Here is a 17,923-nt window from a genome sequence, read left to right on the forward strand (position 1 = left end):
AGCGGCGGGGGCGGCGGCGACGGCTCCGCGGCTCCCTCAGGATCTCCTCGGGCAGGTCCAAGATGGCGGCGCTCCCTGCACAGGGTTTCCTGTCACCCTCGCAATGGGCCGGACCACAAAAGAAGCGGGGGGAGGAGGCTGCGCGCGCAGCCGGCGGGGCCCGGAAGACGGCGGCCGGCCCGGCCTGCTGGCCACGCCCCTTCCCCGCCGCGGCCCTCGGGACTCGCCGCGCGGCCGCCGAGACCCGCCCCGCGGGCGGCGGCGCCTGGAGGGGCGGAGGGCGGCGCTTGTGCGCAGGCGCAGCGGCCGGCGCCCGCTTCCCAGGGGCGCTCCTGCGCAGGCGCGCGCGGCACCTGCTGTGGGCGGGCCGGGCCGGGCCGGGGCGGGGCGGGCCGGGCTCGGCGCTCGGTGGACCCCGCGGCTCCCGGCGCCCCGGCTCCGGCCCCCGCCCCCGCCCCCGCCTGCCGGACACGCCCGCGCCGCGCGCCCCACGCCGGGCACAGTCTGCTGCGCCCGCCCGCAGCGGGGCCCGAGGGCGCGACGTCCCCGTCCCGCAGCCGCAGGAGGCTCTTGGCCCCATTGTACCGATGGCGAAACTGAGGCTCGCGTCGATCGAGCCGGGGGCCCGGGATCCAGCAGCCGGAACGTGGCGCTTCCCGTTGTGGGTCGCCTCTGCCCTCCGAGGGGCCCTGGGACGCGGGGCCCGAGCACCCCAGCACCCCGGCGCCTCCGGCCTGCCACCCTCCCGGAAGGCCCTGCGCAGCCGGCGGCGGGCGGCCCTCGGGGGACCCCAACGCCCGCCTGTGCCTGCGGAGACGGTTACGGGGATCGCCTGTTACTGTACTTCTGTGTTCCTATTGTTAGCGTTTTACAGCTACGTTGGCGTGGAGAGGGATGTTTTAATGTCACACCGCACGACACTTTCTTTAACCTGGAAATTCATCTTTCCTTCCTGACTTTCAAAGCACTGAAGACATTTCTGCGGGTCCCCACGAAAGCATCGTGGGCCCCAGGCTCGGTGCTTCCGGTGGCTCAGGTAAGACGGCCCTGCCTCAGTTTACCCAAAGGAAGCTCAGGCTCTCTCGGCAGGAGGAGCTTTCAGAAGCTGGCTTTGCCTCGGCGACGGGACACTTCCTTGGAAAACCGTATGGCAGTTCACACATGTCTCATTTTCAGAAAGACCCGGCTGCGAATCCCTGATCTTCCACTTACTGATGACCCACGGCTGGGCACGTCCCTTGATTTCCCAGATCCGCAGTCTTTTCTGCAAAATGAGGATGATGATACCTATCACCCGTGGGTCCTTGTGAGCGTTAAATGAGGTGATATACACAAAGCGCTTGACATACGCGTTTTTAATACGTGGGAATGGCTATTAGGTGATAATCCGATATAAGGTTATGTTGAAATCCCTTCTGGCCCTGGAGGTCTATGCTTCTATTCCTGTATTCTTTATTTTTATTTTTTTAAGATTTTATTTATTTATTTATTTATTCATGAGAGACACAGAGAGAGACACAGGCAGAGGCACAGGCAGAGGGAGAAGCAGGCTCCATGCAGGGAGCCCGACGTGGGACTCCATCCCGGGTCTCCAGGATCACACCCTGGGCTGAAGGCGGCACTGAACCGCTGGGCCACCAGAGCTGCTCTTCCTGTATTCTTTAATTCCAATAAGCATACTTTGTGCTCATGATTCAACATCTCTGAAATCAAGAAATTTGCAAAGGAAAGAAGGAAGCTGTGAACCATTTGGCATCACTTGTCCAGCTGTGAGCTTAGGTCTGGCCAGAACGTTTCACTATATCCACTTGTCCCCTTGGGTTGAAGACCTTCGTGACTAGCTAATGCTTCTTGCACACTCAGTGTGAAAGAGGAACTGACCTAAGAATCATGTATATTTTCTTATTTAATCTCTGCAACATCCCCGCACAGTCATTTTATGAATGAGAAAACTGGGTGTCACGTAAGTCAAAGACTTTGTAAAATACATAAAACTTGGCAGTGCTGGGAATTCAGGCACATGTGACTGCGGAGCCCCCATCCCCGAAGCACCGTTGTATTCTTTATCTCTTATTTCCTCTTGTAGCAGCTTAAGCGCCGATCCCTGATTGTCGCTTCAGTCTATGTGAAGACACTGCACCGGATGCAGCATCGACAAGCGTTGCCGTGAATGCAGCGTGCCTAGTCCACGCTCAGCAAGTGTTGAGGACTGTAGAAATGGTCGATGCTTGTAATAAGTCACAGAATTTTCAGAGGAGAGATTGTGTGTGACCAATTGCAACATAATTAGAACTGTCCATTGGATGCCTATCAGGGTTTCTAGTTAATTTTTTTTACAATTTTATTTATTTATTCATGAGAGACACAGAGAGAGGCAGAGGCACAGGCAGAGGGAGAAGCAGGCTCCATGCAGGGAGCCCGACGCGGGACTCGATCCCGGGACCCCGGGGTCACGCCCTGGGCTGTAGGCGACGCTAAACCGCTGAGCCACCCAGGGATCCCCTAGTTAATTTTTTTTTAAGGCTGCTGCTTATGTGAAAAGAGACGTATAGACGAAATAGCGAGTGCAGCGCTGCTTGTAAAAGACTAGAGACCAACTCTCACCAAAGAGCTGTTGTAATACATTTTAACCTACCCACACCGTGGAGAGTGTGCAGCAATTAAAGACTGAAGCACACATGTGTGTCCTGATATGGAACAGCCTCTAAGAAATACTTCAAGTGAAAAAAAAAAACAAGGGAGAAAAGCAAACAGTCTGCCAAGACTTGTTCAACTATGAAAGGGGCACGAATATGTATATGTGTGTAAATGCACATCGAGAGGGGTTTTTCCTGTTGTCCTGAAACTGCTGCTGAAGCCCAGCTCTGAAAACCGAAACGTCCATAAGGAGCCCACTGCCGGTGGTTGGAACTAGCTCTCTCCCAGGAGGACATTTGAGGAGCCATTGTTCGGGAAACCAGCCCTCCTGCCAACCCCTACCTCCACCCTGCTACTCCCCACCTCTTCTCCATTCCCATCCTCTCTCCCCACAGACAAACCATCACCCCTCATCAGTGGGAAAAATGGAGAGTTGAGAGGGAAGTCAGGTTTTAGGAAAGAACAATGCTCTGGAAAGAGGCTCATCCCTCCCTCTCCCTCCGTGGGGGGTGGTATCCCTTCCTAGGGGCGAGGGACGGGGGCTCCACGGGATCACCAGTGGAGCTTGGGCGTGCCTATAGGAAGCGGAGGCTGGCAGCCCCCCAGGTACCCGTTTGGCCATTGGACTTACCAATATGCTCTGCCCCATTGTACCCTTGGCAAAGGAAAACACAGAGCGAGACCACATTGCAGGGGCTTCGGATGGGGAAGGATGGAACCTGCCCCACCAGCCCACTCACACCTGGACTCCTCAGTCCCAGATTGGAGGGCAGCAACAAGGTCGTCCTCCCGGGGTGAGGCATAGATGACACGGGCTAGCAGTCAGCTGGAAGAGAAACGTATGAGGGCTCAGCCGTTCCTGGGGAGATGAGTGGGGCACTCCGGGCACTGGTGCTTTGTCGTGTCTACTCGTTCTTGTTGCATCTCAACCTATTTATATTTTCATAATTTCTTTTGTAAAAATAGATGTTTTCCTATTCTTTTTTTCCAAAGGCTAAAAATCTGAAGTTATTTTCAGATCTGTCTATTGTGTTTATTTAAACCAAATTAGTTCACCTCCTTGTTGGTCTTAAAGGCTTAATTTTATTGGTTAATTTTGCTCATTTATTTTAGGGGTTTTGTTCATAGTTATATCTCGGATAATAGGTTCCCCCCCACACACACACTTACCCTTTTTTGTCTAGTGGTTTTGGAGCTGCCACTATAAACCATAGCCAGATATTAAAATATTGGTATTCCAACTCCTGGGTAATATTGAAGATACAGAAAAACCAACACAATTTATACTCTGAATTTTATTACTGTGTATGTGTGCTACCTAATTAGAGAACCTAATGTATTTTTTTAAGATTTTTAAAATTTATTTATTCATGAGAGACACACAGAAAGAGGCAGAGACACTGGCAGAGGGAGAAGCAGGCTCCCAGTAGGGAGCCCAATGTGGGACTTGATCCCAGGATCCGGGGTCACCCCTGAGCTGGAGACAGACGGTCAACCACTAAGACCCAGAATTTAATGTATTTTTAAGTGTAGTTGGTTGCTCTCTAGTGATACATAATTCAGTTAAGTAAAAACAAGCAAATAATAAAAAAATACTACTACATCGATCAATAACAATTGATAAACTTCAAAATTTAGCAGGTTGACAGAGAAGTAAAAATCAAGTACATAAGACTCGTTAGTTTCTGGGTAGGAGAAAGGAGTAGATGCAAATTCATAATACAAAAAAAGAAAATGATGCATAAATGTAAGGATAAGTATGTGTTCTACTCAATGGTAAAAGAAATGTTGTGACCATTAAAATAGCTCCCCTTCCAACATACCCATCCACCTTATACCAGTCGCCCCAAAATATAATCCTCGGACGTCACAGCTTTATTAGGGCGTGACTTCTAGAGTCAACAACAACGAACTTACATAAGGTGAAAAGTATGCTTGAAATTTCCCAGGAAAGATCCGCACTAGAGACTGACTTACCCTCTCTTAGTTTTCCTCTAGCGTCAGATCTGATAGCCGTGGCTCTGGCTGACCACCTGAAGAGGCGGGTGGTTTAGAGCGGGAGCCGGGTTACCGGAGAAAACCTGCATCTTTGAACTTCAGACTCACACTCTCTGTGGCTAAGTGACCATGCTGTGAGCTCTACTAAAAAATAGCAAGATTTACCTCTTTAATCAGAGACAGACTGGTATTTTAAATTTTCTTTATTGCTTCGCTGACCTTTACGTTTTGTTGAAATAATGTAAGTTAAAAGCACGTGTGATGTGACACAAGTGTATCAGACTGGTGGTGACTGTCACCATGGCTCGAATTTGGCAGGTGCTGTCAAGAACTGGGATTTTACCCCAGTTGCAAGCTAAAAATGTGGCCTAACACGGTTTCCTTTTGTTGTTGTTTTTTTAGTTTTTGTTTTTGCTTTGGGGCCTAACGCAGTTTCCTGGATGGAAGCAGAAGACATGAAACCCCTGGGTCAGAGACAAAGGACCGTATTGCCCACAACACTGCGTGCAGCCTGAACATCAGCACTTTTGCATCCGTCCTTGGCTGTGTGGACACACAGTGTGTCACAGTAAAGGAACTCCGTGCTTAGGGAAACCAGATCCTTCATGGCGGAGAGTGAGCATTTCTGTCCTTTGCTCTGGAGGGAAACTGTATCATCGAGGGCTGTTTGCTAAACAAACATAGTTGAAAAGTCGAAAAAATAGTGTGGGGCAAACGACGGTCAGTGCCTGTAGTCACAGGCTGTGCGGAAGCACAACCGTGGAGGGTTGTCTTCCACGGGGGCGAGACTTCATTGTGCACCTGCTGAGCGAGCGAGGGAGGCAGGGAGTCGAACACCTTCGCAATGAAAGACTGGTTTTGAGGGGCACCGTGACTTCAGCTCCATTTCTAGCAAACATTTTATTGGTTCTGGGATCTTAGTCATAGTCCTTAACTTCTCTGAGCCTCAACTACCTAATGGAATAATAAGTATATCCCAACGCAATCGTTGTTTAGATCTTCTGAGAAAGTGTAACTGAAAGCATCAGGCTCAGGATCTGGAATATGGGAAGCATTCCACAAATGCCCGATCCTTCTAGCCTTCCTTCATCTCTGCCCCATAGACGTGAAGCAGGTGCCAGAGCGTTGCGCCCGTCCCCCAAATCGGGAAGCGACTTCCTACCTGTGACACTAGACCAGGTTGGAGAAGCAGCTTTCAGGGCTGGTGGCTGAAGTGCACCCCTGACCGTGAACCCCAGAACAGGACCGCTAAGGGGAGCAGAGCCCCAGAGGCAGCTTCCTCCCAGTAGGAAGGAGAACAATGCCCAGGTGAGCACAAATTTACCAGGTGAGCAGTTCCTCATCTACCCAGGAATGGAGAAAGCAAGAGGGATGCTTACAACGAACCCTTCCCCGCCGAAAGTCCTGCTGGAGGAAGGAGGCCCCTGTACCATCCGCTGTGCACACATCGAGGCCCGGAAGCCGCGGGGAGCATCTCACAGCATCTCCCAGCCGGCAGGTGCAGAAGGACCTGCGCTGAGGCGTCGCGTGTCCTCGGATGAGTTCCAGAGAGTCTCTAATTCCTCATTTCCCTGCCTCCAGAATGAGGAAATCGTGGTGCGGAGACCAAGAGGCGAGCCGGTGGCGGGTGCGCCCCCAGCCCCCCGAGGGCCGGTGCTACCTCCAGGGCCAGTACTGCTCCCGCCGCTGCTCCATATAACCCGGGAAAGAAGGGAACAGCAGCAGCAGCACAACTGTCCCTGCTGGCAGGGCGCTCAGCCGAGGGAAGGGTTTCTGCCCATAATAAGGACAACTGGGGGAGAGGAAGGAGGGGAGGACGGGAAGTGGGCTCTGCAGGCTCCCCGGCCAGAGGGAACTGGGTCCCGGGCAGCCTGGCGGGCCTTCCCTCTCCTGTACCCGCTGCGCCACCCCACACACGTCGGGACGGGGCGGAGACGGGAGGGAGCCCACCTGTATTTAAGGCCCCTTGTCGTACTCTGAGGTCCACCCCTGGGTGGCTGGGCTCCACCCCTGCCAGCCCCCTCCTCACGTGCAGCCGGTGGTTTGGGGCCTTTGTGGGCGCCCTGTGTGTCGGACCTCCAAGTCTGCAGATGAGGGAGTGGGAGGCTCGAAGTTCTGCGTCCCCCACTGAGAGCCGGGCGGCCCCTCGCAGGGGCGACACCTGCCCATTGGCAGGGCGTTCACCACCGGGACCCGCTCTTCAGTGACCGGGGCTCGCACTTGGACTCGGCCCCCTCACCCACGGGAGCCCTTTGGGGCCCCTTCCTGTTTGCTCAGACGAGGGCCCCCGACACCCTCGCAGCCGAGCCTCCGCGTGCAGAAGAGAAGCACAGGGATCCGCGACTTAGCTGATGAGCAGGCGGTGGGGACGCGGCCGGAAGCCACACCTGGGCTCCTGGTGCGTCCCCGAGACGGGGATCCCGCGGTGCCCGTGAGCTCGGGGGCCCGGGTGGGCAAGCTTCCTCAGCCCCGAGCCTCCGTGGCCACGCTGTAAGGCGGGTGTGAGGGCCCCTGGCTTGCTGGGCTGTTGGGAAGGTTAGAAACGCCCCGAAAATCCCTGGGCACCGTGACCCGCCCTTCGGTGGCCTGCGTGTCGGTCGCTGGTGGGGGCAGCCCCTGCGGACGTGGGGCGCTGCCTCTGGCTTCTGGGGCAACGGGGAGGCCCCTTCCTGCGGCGGCCCAGCGCAGGTGACGGCCTGGTCACGCTAGGGGCCCAGGCACAGGGTCTGTGACGCAAGTTTGAGAGCAGATGACGTCACTTTAATGAATTGTTCAGCTTAACGGTGTTCATCTCCCGTTCTTCCCGGTGCAGGAGACTCTTCCCACCGAGACATCGGAGCGGAGGCAAAGCAGAGGGAGCGTGGCCGAGGAAATCCCGCCTCCACTGCTTCTGCCTTTACAGGGTCAGCGTCTGGCCTGCGTCACCCGGCGCCGAGGACGGAAGGTACCGTTTCTGCTGGATTCCGTTTGCACCTGACGCAGGTGGGTACCGGGTGTAAACACAGAAACAACAAACAACCTGCCTCATCCGTGAATGAACAGGGCGGCGGGCTGCACGACGGGATGCCGCCTTCGAGCCACCTTTGCTTTAGGACAACAGCGGGTCACTGGCTGTCACATCTCTTGGGGACACCGTGTCCTGCCTCCCGATTCCTACAATTCCTAGTCTACGCGGGCGTCTGGAAGAGGCCGCCGACCGAGCGTTTCGGACACGCTCCAGCAGAGGGAGTAACAGGCTCACACCAGGCCAGCTCCAGCCGCTCCGGGCCTCGAGGGCCCCCTTGTGTTGCTCACAGGGTCGGGTTTGCAGCGGTTTGTGCCCGGCTCTGCTCTAGTCCCTCTCCTTTCGGAACTCGGAGGAAGTGGGGGTGCTCCCGCAGTCGTGCAGCTTGGGTTAAGACCCTGCTCCGTCATTTGCTGAGGCCTTGGCAGTGGCACTGGTGACTGCGAACTCCTCCCCGAGGCTCCTGGTGCAAGAAGGGAGGCCTCAAGATGGGCCAGCAGAATCCCCACATTTCACAGAGGGGGAAACTGAGGCTCAGCCTAGACCAGAACCCGGGTCCCTGGGCACGTGAGCCCGTGCTCCCTCTGCTGTGCCCACCCGCCCCCTGCAAATACGCATAAACCTTCAGAGCAGCCAGACGCGCCGGGTGGTCGCAGGGCCGTGGTGCCCACTCCCCTCGCAGGGGGTTCGGCCGTGTTGGGCGTGAGTCACAGGCCTGTCAGAGGGGGTCAGGAGGACAGCTCGGCCCGGGCCACGCAGGCCCCACGCGATGGTGGCTCTCCGCGTGGCCTGGAGGCTTCCCGGGTCGCAGTTCTCCCCTGCGGGTAGGGGGTCCTGAGGTGTGGGCGCCTTACACGATCCAGCCCATCAGGCCCCCGGCAGGGCCTGGGGGTCCTTCAGCTGGTGGGGGTCGGGGCCTGCGCAGCGGGGAGCCTGCCTCTCCCCTCCCTCTGCCCCCCACTCGGTCGCACCCTCTCTGGCGCTCGCTCACTCTCATTCCCAAATAAATGAGACCTTAAAGAAAGGGAAAAGCCCCCCGCCAAGGTCCTGACTCGTGGCAATGATGTAAAACACACGGAGCCTGGTGGGGACTGCCACCGCACGCCCCCCGTGAGGTAGAGGGTGACATGTCTAAGAACAGAGTTTTTCTACACCCCGCCATTGCGTGCATTGGGGGGACCCCATCTGTGCCCTAAACTTGCTGCAGGGTCTGCACCTGTGGAGGAGGGAGTGATGGCACCGAGGGGATCCAGCCAACCCCTGCCAGGAGGGCACATGCTTCCGCGGATGTTCCTACAGCCGCCCTAACAAAGTGCCACAAACCGAGGAGTCTAAACCCACAGGAATGTGTTCGCCCACGGTTCTGGGCATTAGAAACCCGAAATCAAGATGTTGACAGGCCACACCCTCTGACAGTGGGTTGAGCCTTCCTGGCTGCTCCTTGGCTTGGAGCCTCACCTTCCACTCTGGCCCGTCATCAGCCACATGCTGTTCTCCCTCCGGGCTCTCGGTGTCCCTTTTCTTTCTCTTCTTATAAGGACACGGTTCCTGTTGGATTAAGGGCCTCTCGGTGGCAAGAGCATGACCTCGTCTTAGTAGCATCTGCAAAGACTGTTTCCAAATAAGGTCAAATTCGCAGGTACCCCAGACTAGGACTTCAGCCTTCCTTGTGTGGGAACACAGCTCAACCCACAACGCTTATTAAAAGCTTTTCAAAAAAAAAAAACAAAAAAAAAAAAAAAAAAAAGCTTTTCAAGAACTCTGATGTTTTATGAGGTCTTGCAACTTCTTAATATGCGTAATTTACATAGAGACATACTGACATAATTATAAGAGATCTTATTTCATCCGCTCGTATAAAATTAATGTAATATTCATTATTATAAATATATGAACTCAAAACCTATTGTTATTAAATTACTCAAATTAATTTTTATCATTTGTTAACTATTAGAATAGTTAATTTTTTAAAAATGAGTCAAACAAAACATTTCTGTGGACCTGAAAGGCGCTTGGGCCATCGCTTTCCAGCCCTTGGTCTCATGAACTGTGTGACTCCCCTGTTTTAAGCTGACCCCGAGCAGACCTTCACCGCCCCTTCACCGCCCCGTCTTCCTGCCTACGTGGCTCCTCCAGGAACAGGCCCCATCTTTCCCACTCCCCACCCCGACAACCCGCCCCAGTTCTCTCTACTGCTCCTCGTTCAGGGCCCCACTTAAAAGCCACTTCCCCTCTGAAAGCGGCAGACCCAGGAGGGTCCTCCCACGGGGGTTCTGCGGTCCCTGCTTCTGCATTTGTAGCACGTCTTCCAGTTTCCTGATGCCACAGTGAGCTTACACGGTTAGCAGCCTCTCCATGGGGCTAGGAGCTCCCGAAGTCTGGAAGTTACCTTGGTCCTTGTGACAAAAGTTCTTGGCTTGAGCAAACTTCAGCCCCTAAAACTTCTCCTAGACCCGTCTGTGCATTACCATATAAAATCCAGTCTTAGCAAGAACCCTGCTCGGTTATTTTAGCAGGAGCCCCCAAGTCTGATGCCTGATGACCCTCACTGTCTGATCAGGGTCCTCATCCTCCACCATTCGTCAAGCAATGTCCGAATACCGGGCCTGTCTTCGGTCAAAATCCCGTTAGGTCAGCGTAGCCAGGACCCTCCACGCCTGATGCTTCCTCTCAGTGCTTTTCCATCCCCTGACCCCGTACCTCTCGCCCCTACAGATTCCCACCAGCCCATGCTGTGCTTGAAGCTGAGCCCGTCTCTGCCCCCCTGTAAAATCCCATCGCAGGCCCCACACCGAACACCATTGCCCAGAATAAAGCCTGCCTTACCATCCTCAACAAGTGTCACTGAATATTTTTGTCAGAAACAGCTGCCCATGACGAATATCACAGACTGGGCGGCTTGCACAGCAGAAATTTGTTTTCTTACAATTCTGGAGGCCGGAAGTCCGAGATCAAGGTGTCGGGGGGGTCGGCTTCTTCTGAGGCCTCTCTCCTAGGCTCATAGACGGCCGTCTCCTCCCTGTGCCTTCACGTGTCCCCCCTGTGTGTCTCTGTCCCAAATGTCCTCTGCCTGTAAGGACACTAGTCATGTTGGATTAGAGTCCTTCCCGATGACCTCATTACCTTAATAACGTCCTCCAGACCTGATCTCCAAACACAGCCCTATTCTAGGGTGCTGAGATTAGGACGTTCAGCATCTGAATTGGGACTGGGATGCAATTCGGCCCGTGACTGTCATTTAAAGTAAATGTTTAATAACCCAAGTAATATAGAAGTGTATCATCATCATTACTAGTACTACAACCTCAGACGATACAGGTGAAGCTACGGTCCTGTTTCCCTACCTCACTCTACCTGATTGTCAACACTGCCACTGGATCTATTTCTTTTCTTTTCTTTTTAAAAATATTTTATTTATTCATTCAGGAGCGACCCAGAGAGAGGCAGAGGCACAGGCAGAGGGAGAAGCAGGCTCCCTGCGGGGAGCCCGAGGTGGGACTCGATCCCAGGACCCCGGGGTCACGCCTGGAGCCCAAGGCAGATGCTGCACCACTGAGCCCCCCGCCCTGGGCATCCCTCAGTTTTACTTCCTTGACGTTTCTGAGAATCCAGAGAGCACTTCCATCTCCACCAGACCAGCCTCGGTGGCTCTTTTCTGCGGCCAGGTGGCTGTTCTGCGGCTGTTTCCGCTGCGGTTCCCTCTGTTCTTCTTTGCCTAAGACGCAGGCTGCTGGGTGGAGGAGCTTTGCCGGAGGGGGGGGTTGCGCTGGCCGGATGGCGGGGCCCTGCCCGCAGCGTTTGCCAGACTTTGGCGGGTCGAGCGAAGGCAGTTGCACACGAAGGCCATAAGCCGAAGCTCCGTGAGCTCGGGGAGTGGGGGACGCACACGGGCCGCAGGGAGTCCGCGCCAGCTTCCCTGTCCCTGTCCCCGGCCTCCGCTTGCGCGCACGGGCATTCGCTCTCTCTCAAATTAATAAATTAGTTGGAAAAAAAAATAACGGAAGCACATTGTGAGATAGTTCATCTATTTTCTGATTACTTTCAGGAAAGCCTCACGTCGCATGCAACATCCTGCAGAAGCTCTCGACGGGCGCCGTCCCCCTCTCTACCGGGGAGGCAGCGGGCAGCAGCGCCTAGCTAGGGCTCAGTCACACTGTTCCGTTTTCCTTGTATTTATTTTTATGGAAATGATGTTAATTCCCCATTGCCGAAGCGGTAGAAATGTCCTTGTCATTAAAAATGAGTAGACTTACAGAAAAATAGTAAGTATACAGTGTAGGTAGCTCATCGAAATGGCAAAATTGTGCAACCTGCGGCCTCCAGGCTGGGGAACACCGCTCATAATAAAGAGGAACTTAGGACTGGATGCCAGACCCACTGCCTGGCCGGGCCGCCCCTGCCCCCCCAGGGAGAGCGGGGCCAGCTCCAGGGTCACAATACTCCAGACCCACGGGGGCCCAGGCTTTTCTTTGCGCTGCCTTGTTATCCCAAAGCCTCCATTTCAACAGGGATCTCCATCTCTCTTCCCGAAACAAGTCTCCTAACGCTGTTCCCCTTCAAACAAAAAAAGTGCAGCCAGTTTTCCCTCGACCGCTGCGGCAGGCGGCTCTGCGACGGCGGCGGTTCATCACTGAAGGCCTGCAGGTGTCATCCGTGTAGCCTCGCTCCCCCGGTCTGGCCCCCAGGTGGGGCGGTGCTACCCCCAGTTCTCGTGGGCTGGTCTTCGTGGGCTGGCACCCAAGGCCCAGGGTAGAGGAGAAGCTCATGGGGCCGCGCCTCGGGAACAGTTCCCAGTGCTGGAACCATCCCTGACTTGCTCCGAGGCCTTGCTGCTCCCCTCCTCTCCCTGGGCTGGTTTTCCCATCAGTGGTAGGAGGGAAACAGCGTCCCTCCCAGGGCTGATCGCTGTCGGCTGTGGCTTGAGGCTCAATTAATTGACCAGCTCACGATCAAAGAAGCTCGAGGAGCCAGCACCGAGGCCCCGACCTCCGGCCTGACCACCCTCCGCCCAGCACAGGGCAGACCTTGACACGTTGCCTCTCCAGAGCGCCCTGGATCCGAGGCCCTATCTCAAGAAAACGGGTCTGCTGGGAATTGCGCTGGCCTCTCTGCTTCCCAAGAGTTTCCTTACCGACCGCAAAGCCCTACAGGGTGAGGAAGCCACTCACACTTGACCTCTCATAACTCTCCTCGCATCCCGAATCATTCCAGCAGGAGGATTTTCTGTTTTGTCCTTTTATTTTATTATTTTTGTAAGATTTTACTTATTCACGAGAGACCCAGAGGGAGAGGCAGAGACACAGGCAGAGGGAGAAGCAGGCTCCTCGCAGGGAGCCCGATGCGGGACTCGATCCCAGGACCCGGGGGTCACGCCCTGGGCTGAAGGCAGACGCTAAACTGCTGATCCACTGGGCACCCCATGTTTTGTCTTTTTAAAAGGAGAATGGTTTTGTTTTGTTTTTAACCTGCCATAAAACAGATATTCAGCTTGAAGACGTTGGGACAGTATAGAAACGTATGAAGAAGAGGCTCAAAGTCAACTGAAACGTTATTTACCTACCGCTGCCCATGATATTCTCTTTTTCTGTCAAGGTTTTATTTTTAAGTAATCCAACGTGGGGCTCAAACACACAACCCTGAGGTCAAGAGTGGTGCGCTCCACGGGCCAGTCGAGCCAGGCGCCCCCAAGATATTCTTCACAAACATTTTTGTGTTCATCCTTCTAGGCTTTCTCTAAAAATATAAAGACGTGTATCCTTATAATGAGGAGACGATCAGACTAGAAATACTGTTATAATTTTTTTAAAAGGCAATATTGTGACTCTCATACAAATATAAAACAAACACTTATCAAAGATTGTATTTAACTCAATAATTAATGAAAGAACCAGAAATAAACTAAAACCAGTTCAAAGGAGAATCAGATACGTCTGGGTCTAGATCGACATATAAATTTGCTATTAGATGTAAAGTTGGTTATTATCTTTAGGGCAATAAAGCGGTGTTTGGAGTCATCTCCTAAATTGCATATTTACAGGACAAGATCAACTTGTATTTCCGTGGACAAGGACACCTTATATCACATCACTTCTCCGTGACTTAACAGGGTTCTGAAACAGTCCCCCGCAGAGTCCGGTGACCCCCACAGATAGCACCCCGCCCCGTATCACTGAACGGATGCTCTGCAATCCTTCAAAATTTTCACCCAAACATACGTTACGGGTATAATAGCTCGTATTTGGGGGTGCTCACTACGTGCCACACACGGTTGTAGGCGCTTTATGAGTCTTATCTCATGTAACCCTCACGACAAGACCGTGAGGAGAGTCTGCGGTCACTCCATCTGTACGGATGAGAAAACTGAGATACAGGGGGGCGAAGCAGTTCGCACAATGTCACACCGCCGGGAAGGGGGAGCCAGAATTCACAGCCCTGTTGAGAACTAGGAGTTCGACCAAGTACATTTTGAAGATCTAATTAGCTTTATGAATCGGCTCGTGAGTTGGGCAACATCCCATCCAGCATCCGGGGGAGCCCTGACGAGCTACAGAAAGGGAAAGGTTTTTTAAAAAAATATTTTATTTATTTATTTATTTATTCATTCATTCATTCATTCATTCATGAGACACACAGAGAGAGACACAGGCAGAGGGAGAAGCAGGCTCCATGCAGGAGCGCAATGCGGGACTCGATCCCAAGACCCCGGCCTGGGGTCACGGCCTGGGCTGAAGGCAAATGCTCAACCTCTGAGCCCCCCAGGGATCCCCAAGGGAAAGGTTTTTAAAGGCAGGGCTAGGAAATCATGAACAGAAAAAAGATTATTTGGGGTGAGGCCAACTTCCTTTGGGGGACAAAGGGCCTTGTTAGGTGGGTTACTTCATTTCCTCGGGGGCATGAGGGTGTCCGGCCACGTGTCCGACCCCCTTGCTGGTGCTGACCAGAAGATTCCCGGAGACCAGTCAGGACTGTGTCTGGGGGGGTCAGACTGCACCGGGTGGGTACTAAGCCCCAGCTGGTGACATGGCCTGGCATGACTGACTCTATTCTGGGCACGCGGCTTTGCTTTTTTTAACACCCCTAACTATTTCGACATCATCTTGCCATTTATCTGACTTTTGATTGATGGACATTTGGGTTGTTTCCAGGGGTTTTTTGTCAATGATGAACACTTCAGTGAATATCTTTATCTCCTCTACTTTTGAGAATTCCTCCGAGTGGAATAGCTGGGTTCAAGAATATGTGCATTTTACATTTGATAAATGTGGCCAAATTGCCCTCCAAAAAGTGGAATCAATTTACACTCCCATTAGCAGCCAGCTTAGGGGAGCTTATTTCCCTACATCTTTGCCAACAATGAGCAAGTACATCAATCTTTTCAGTATTCGCCTGTCTCATAGATGTAAGAAAAAAAAAAAAAACATTTCTTGGTGTTATTTTAATTTACTTTTTTTTTTTTTAAGGCAAGACTTCTTCAGGACTCTTGTAGACGGGCAGTTATCTGTGGCGGAGATCACTCTGGACCCTCTCTTTGCCCCCATCAGCGAGCCTGGAACTCAGAGCCAGGTGCCCAGTGAGGACCTGTCCGAGACCCCTGTGGGGCAGGGGCGGACCCGGGCCCTCCTCGGGGCTTTCTGACGTCCTCAGGAGTCAGTGCAGCCTTTCTTAGGAGCCGGTGTTGTTTGCAGCTGAATACGGGTGGGGATGGTGGGGCCCCGTCAGGAGTAAGCCCTTTGGATTAATCAATCAATGGAGATGATGTCATTAGCTAGGCCATTTGAGAAAAAGAAAACTGGGGCAGCCAGGGTGGCTCGGCGGTTGAGTGCCACCTTCAGCCCAGGGAGTGACCCCAGGGTCCTGGGATCGAGTCCCGCGTTGGGCTCCCGGCATGGAGCCTGCTTCTCCCTCCGCTGTGTCTCTGCCTCTCTCTCTGGGTCTCTCATGCATAAATAAATAAAATCTTAAAAAAAAAAAAAAAGTAAAATAAAAAGAAAACTGGTTTCCTACCTTGTAAGCAATGAAACAAACACTGAACTGTCCCGGGTCCTGGGATGGAGCCCCCCCTCCATCTCTGCTCAGTGGGGAGTCTGCTTCTTGTTCCCCCTCTGCGCTCCCTGTGCTCGCGCTCTGTCTCTCTGTCAAATAATTAAATAAACAAATAAACAAATAAATAAATAAATGGTAAAATCAATAAATAAGCAGACTATAAGAAAAATGTGAGTAAATTAGCTCTATGATTGATTCCTTTTTTAGTTCTATGGTTTATAAAACAAATCATAGAGAAAGTTTTGACAGACTTGACCGCTAAATGTTTTAAAACATCTACGCGGCAAAACCAACAACAAACCACCGCAAATGAGTTTGAAAGAGAAAGGGGGACGGGGTGGCCTGGGGGGCTCAGCGGTTGGGCGGCCCTGGGTCCCGGGATCGAGTCCCGCAAGGGGTCCCTGCTCAGCGGGGCGTCTGCTTCCCCCCCCTCCACCCCGCTCTGCTGTCTCTCACTTACTTAGTCTCCCTCAAATAAATGAATAAATAAATAAACAAAAGGAGAATTTACCCGGGGTCCCACTTTCTTAGACGATCCAAAGAGCCCCATCGGACACCCCCGGGCGCTCACCAGCCGCCAGGCCCGTTCAAAGGCCGAAGGAGGTGATGCGAAGGCGGCGCAGAGGTGTTGTCCTCAGGGGCTTGGTCGTCGGGCTGTCGTGGTCCTTCTGGCTTCCAGCCACGTGGCCAAAGCCTGTGGAACCTCGTCCGAGGCAAGCCTGGCGCTCGCGGGTCGCTTGGCAGGACGTGGCCCTCGGCTCCCCGTTCATAGAAGGCGGAGAGTGATGCCCACGTCGCAGGGGTCTGCGAGGGGTCAGTGGGGCGCCGCTGGGCTCCCGTTGAGCCTGCGCTGCCAAGACTGGTTTAGACGTGTGTTCCCTTTCCCTCCCGTCTCCGAGAACGCACGGAGATTCGCTGGACTCTTCATTCAGTCGTTCATTCGTTCATTCATTCATTCAGTGGCTCGGTCAACAGCGTGTATGTCACCCCCGTGTGGGCTGGGCGCGCGCGGGCGCGGAGAGCGGCGTGGCCGTGGGAGAAGCAGGCTCTGTCCTCTTGGAGTTTGGAGTCTAAGGACAACGCTGGACACGCAACAGGTAATTTCGCAAAACGGAATCGTTCCCCCCTCGCTGAGGCAGGGCTGCGGACACACCGGGCCCGGGTGCGGCAGGAGCCTGGGGAGCGTCCAGGAAGGGCCTCCAGGGCGTCCGAGGGGCAGAGGCCGCCCCGAGGCTGCGAGGCCGAGCAAGGGGGCAAGGCTCGAGGGCCCGGGGTGTCACCTGCCAGCCCCAGTACCCCCCAGGTGGGCCCGGGCGCCCTCTGGCCAGGAGCACAGCGCCGCCGGCCATCGGGTGGACGCGCCCGGAGACCCAGGGCACCTGCTGCCCCCGGCCGCCGCCAGGCCGCACTGACATCTGTCCCTGTAGTCACCGCCCTCGTGTCCTCCTCGCCGTCCTACAAGTAGCTCCTCTTCGGAAGAGAAGGTGTCTTTGTCTTCCCTCCGTCCCCAGCTCCTAGCACAGCCCTCGCATGTGTGAGCCGCTGCCCAGCGCATGTTTGCTGAAGGCCTAAGAGGGGATGCCTTGCAGGTTGGGTCATTTCAGCTTAGGTCCTATTAACCCCCAATACCACCTGCGGGTTTTTTTTTAAAGACTTTATTTATTTATTCACGAGAGACACACAGTGAGAGGCAGAGGCCCAGGCAGAGGGAGAAGCAGGCTCCATGCAGGGAGCCCGCTGTGGGACTCGATCCCAGGACTCCAGGGTCACAACCTGAGCTGAAGGCAGACGCTCCACCCCGAGCCCTCCAGGGGCCCCAATAGCTGTGTTTCATTGGGCATCCACTGTGTGTCAGAAGCATGCCTAAGGCTATCTCGTTAAATTGTTTTTTAGAGATTGTTATTATTTTGCCTCTACTTTTCCATCAGCTTTATATTTTAAGAAATTCAAATAAACAGAAAAGTTGGAAGAACTGAGCAATAAACACCCACACGCCCTTCACACAGGTGCACTAACTTTGCCATCGTTGCTTTCTCTCTGTGTGCAGGTATGTACACGCACACACACGCACACACGCCCTTATTCCCTTAACCATTTAAGCTGCTGTTGTGAAAACGCTTCACCCTGAAATCCTAAGCACACGTCTCCTAAGAACAAAAACACTTCTCTACACAATTATGATGTCATTGTCACATCCAACAGATATAAGGTTGATAAAATAATGCCCGAAGATAGCGCGTG

The 17,923-nt window shown here is 53.7% G+C and overlaps 1 protein-coding gene across 33 annotated transcripts in view; it reads left to right on the forward strand.

The window, feature by feature from the left end:
- Positions 1-17,923, forward strand: part of LOC140641972 (uncharacterized) — a 30,711-nt gene that overhangs the window by 1,143 nt on the left and 11,645 nt on the right. For 2 of the 33 annotated variants that reach the window (XR_012038575.1, XR_012038580.1), the window contains exons 2-5: positions 7,448-7,617; positions 11,066-11,304; positions 11,685-12,790; positions 16,643-16,779. The exons of 1 other annotated variant lie outside the window; for it this stretch is intronic. Coding sequence is in view for 3 of the 32 variants with exons in the window: in XM_072842588.1 (XP_072698689.1) it covers positions 5,989-6,262; positions 7,448-8,079 (906 nt within the window). In the remaining 29 variants the exon portion in view is untranslated. 30 more of the 33 variants (XM_072842590.1, XM_072842589.1, XR_012038585.1 and 27 more) reach the window with 29 other exon arrangements.

Source organism: Canis lupus, chromosome 10 (genome assembly GCF_048164855.1).
Source record: "Canis lupus baileyi chromosome 10, mCanLup2.hap1, whole genome shotgun sequence".
NCBI classification, from domain to species: Eukaryota; Metazoa; Chordata; class Mammalia; order Carnivora; family Canidae; genus Canis; species Canis lupus.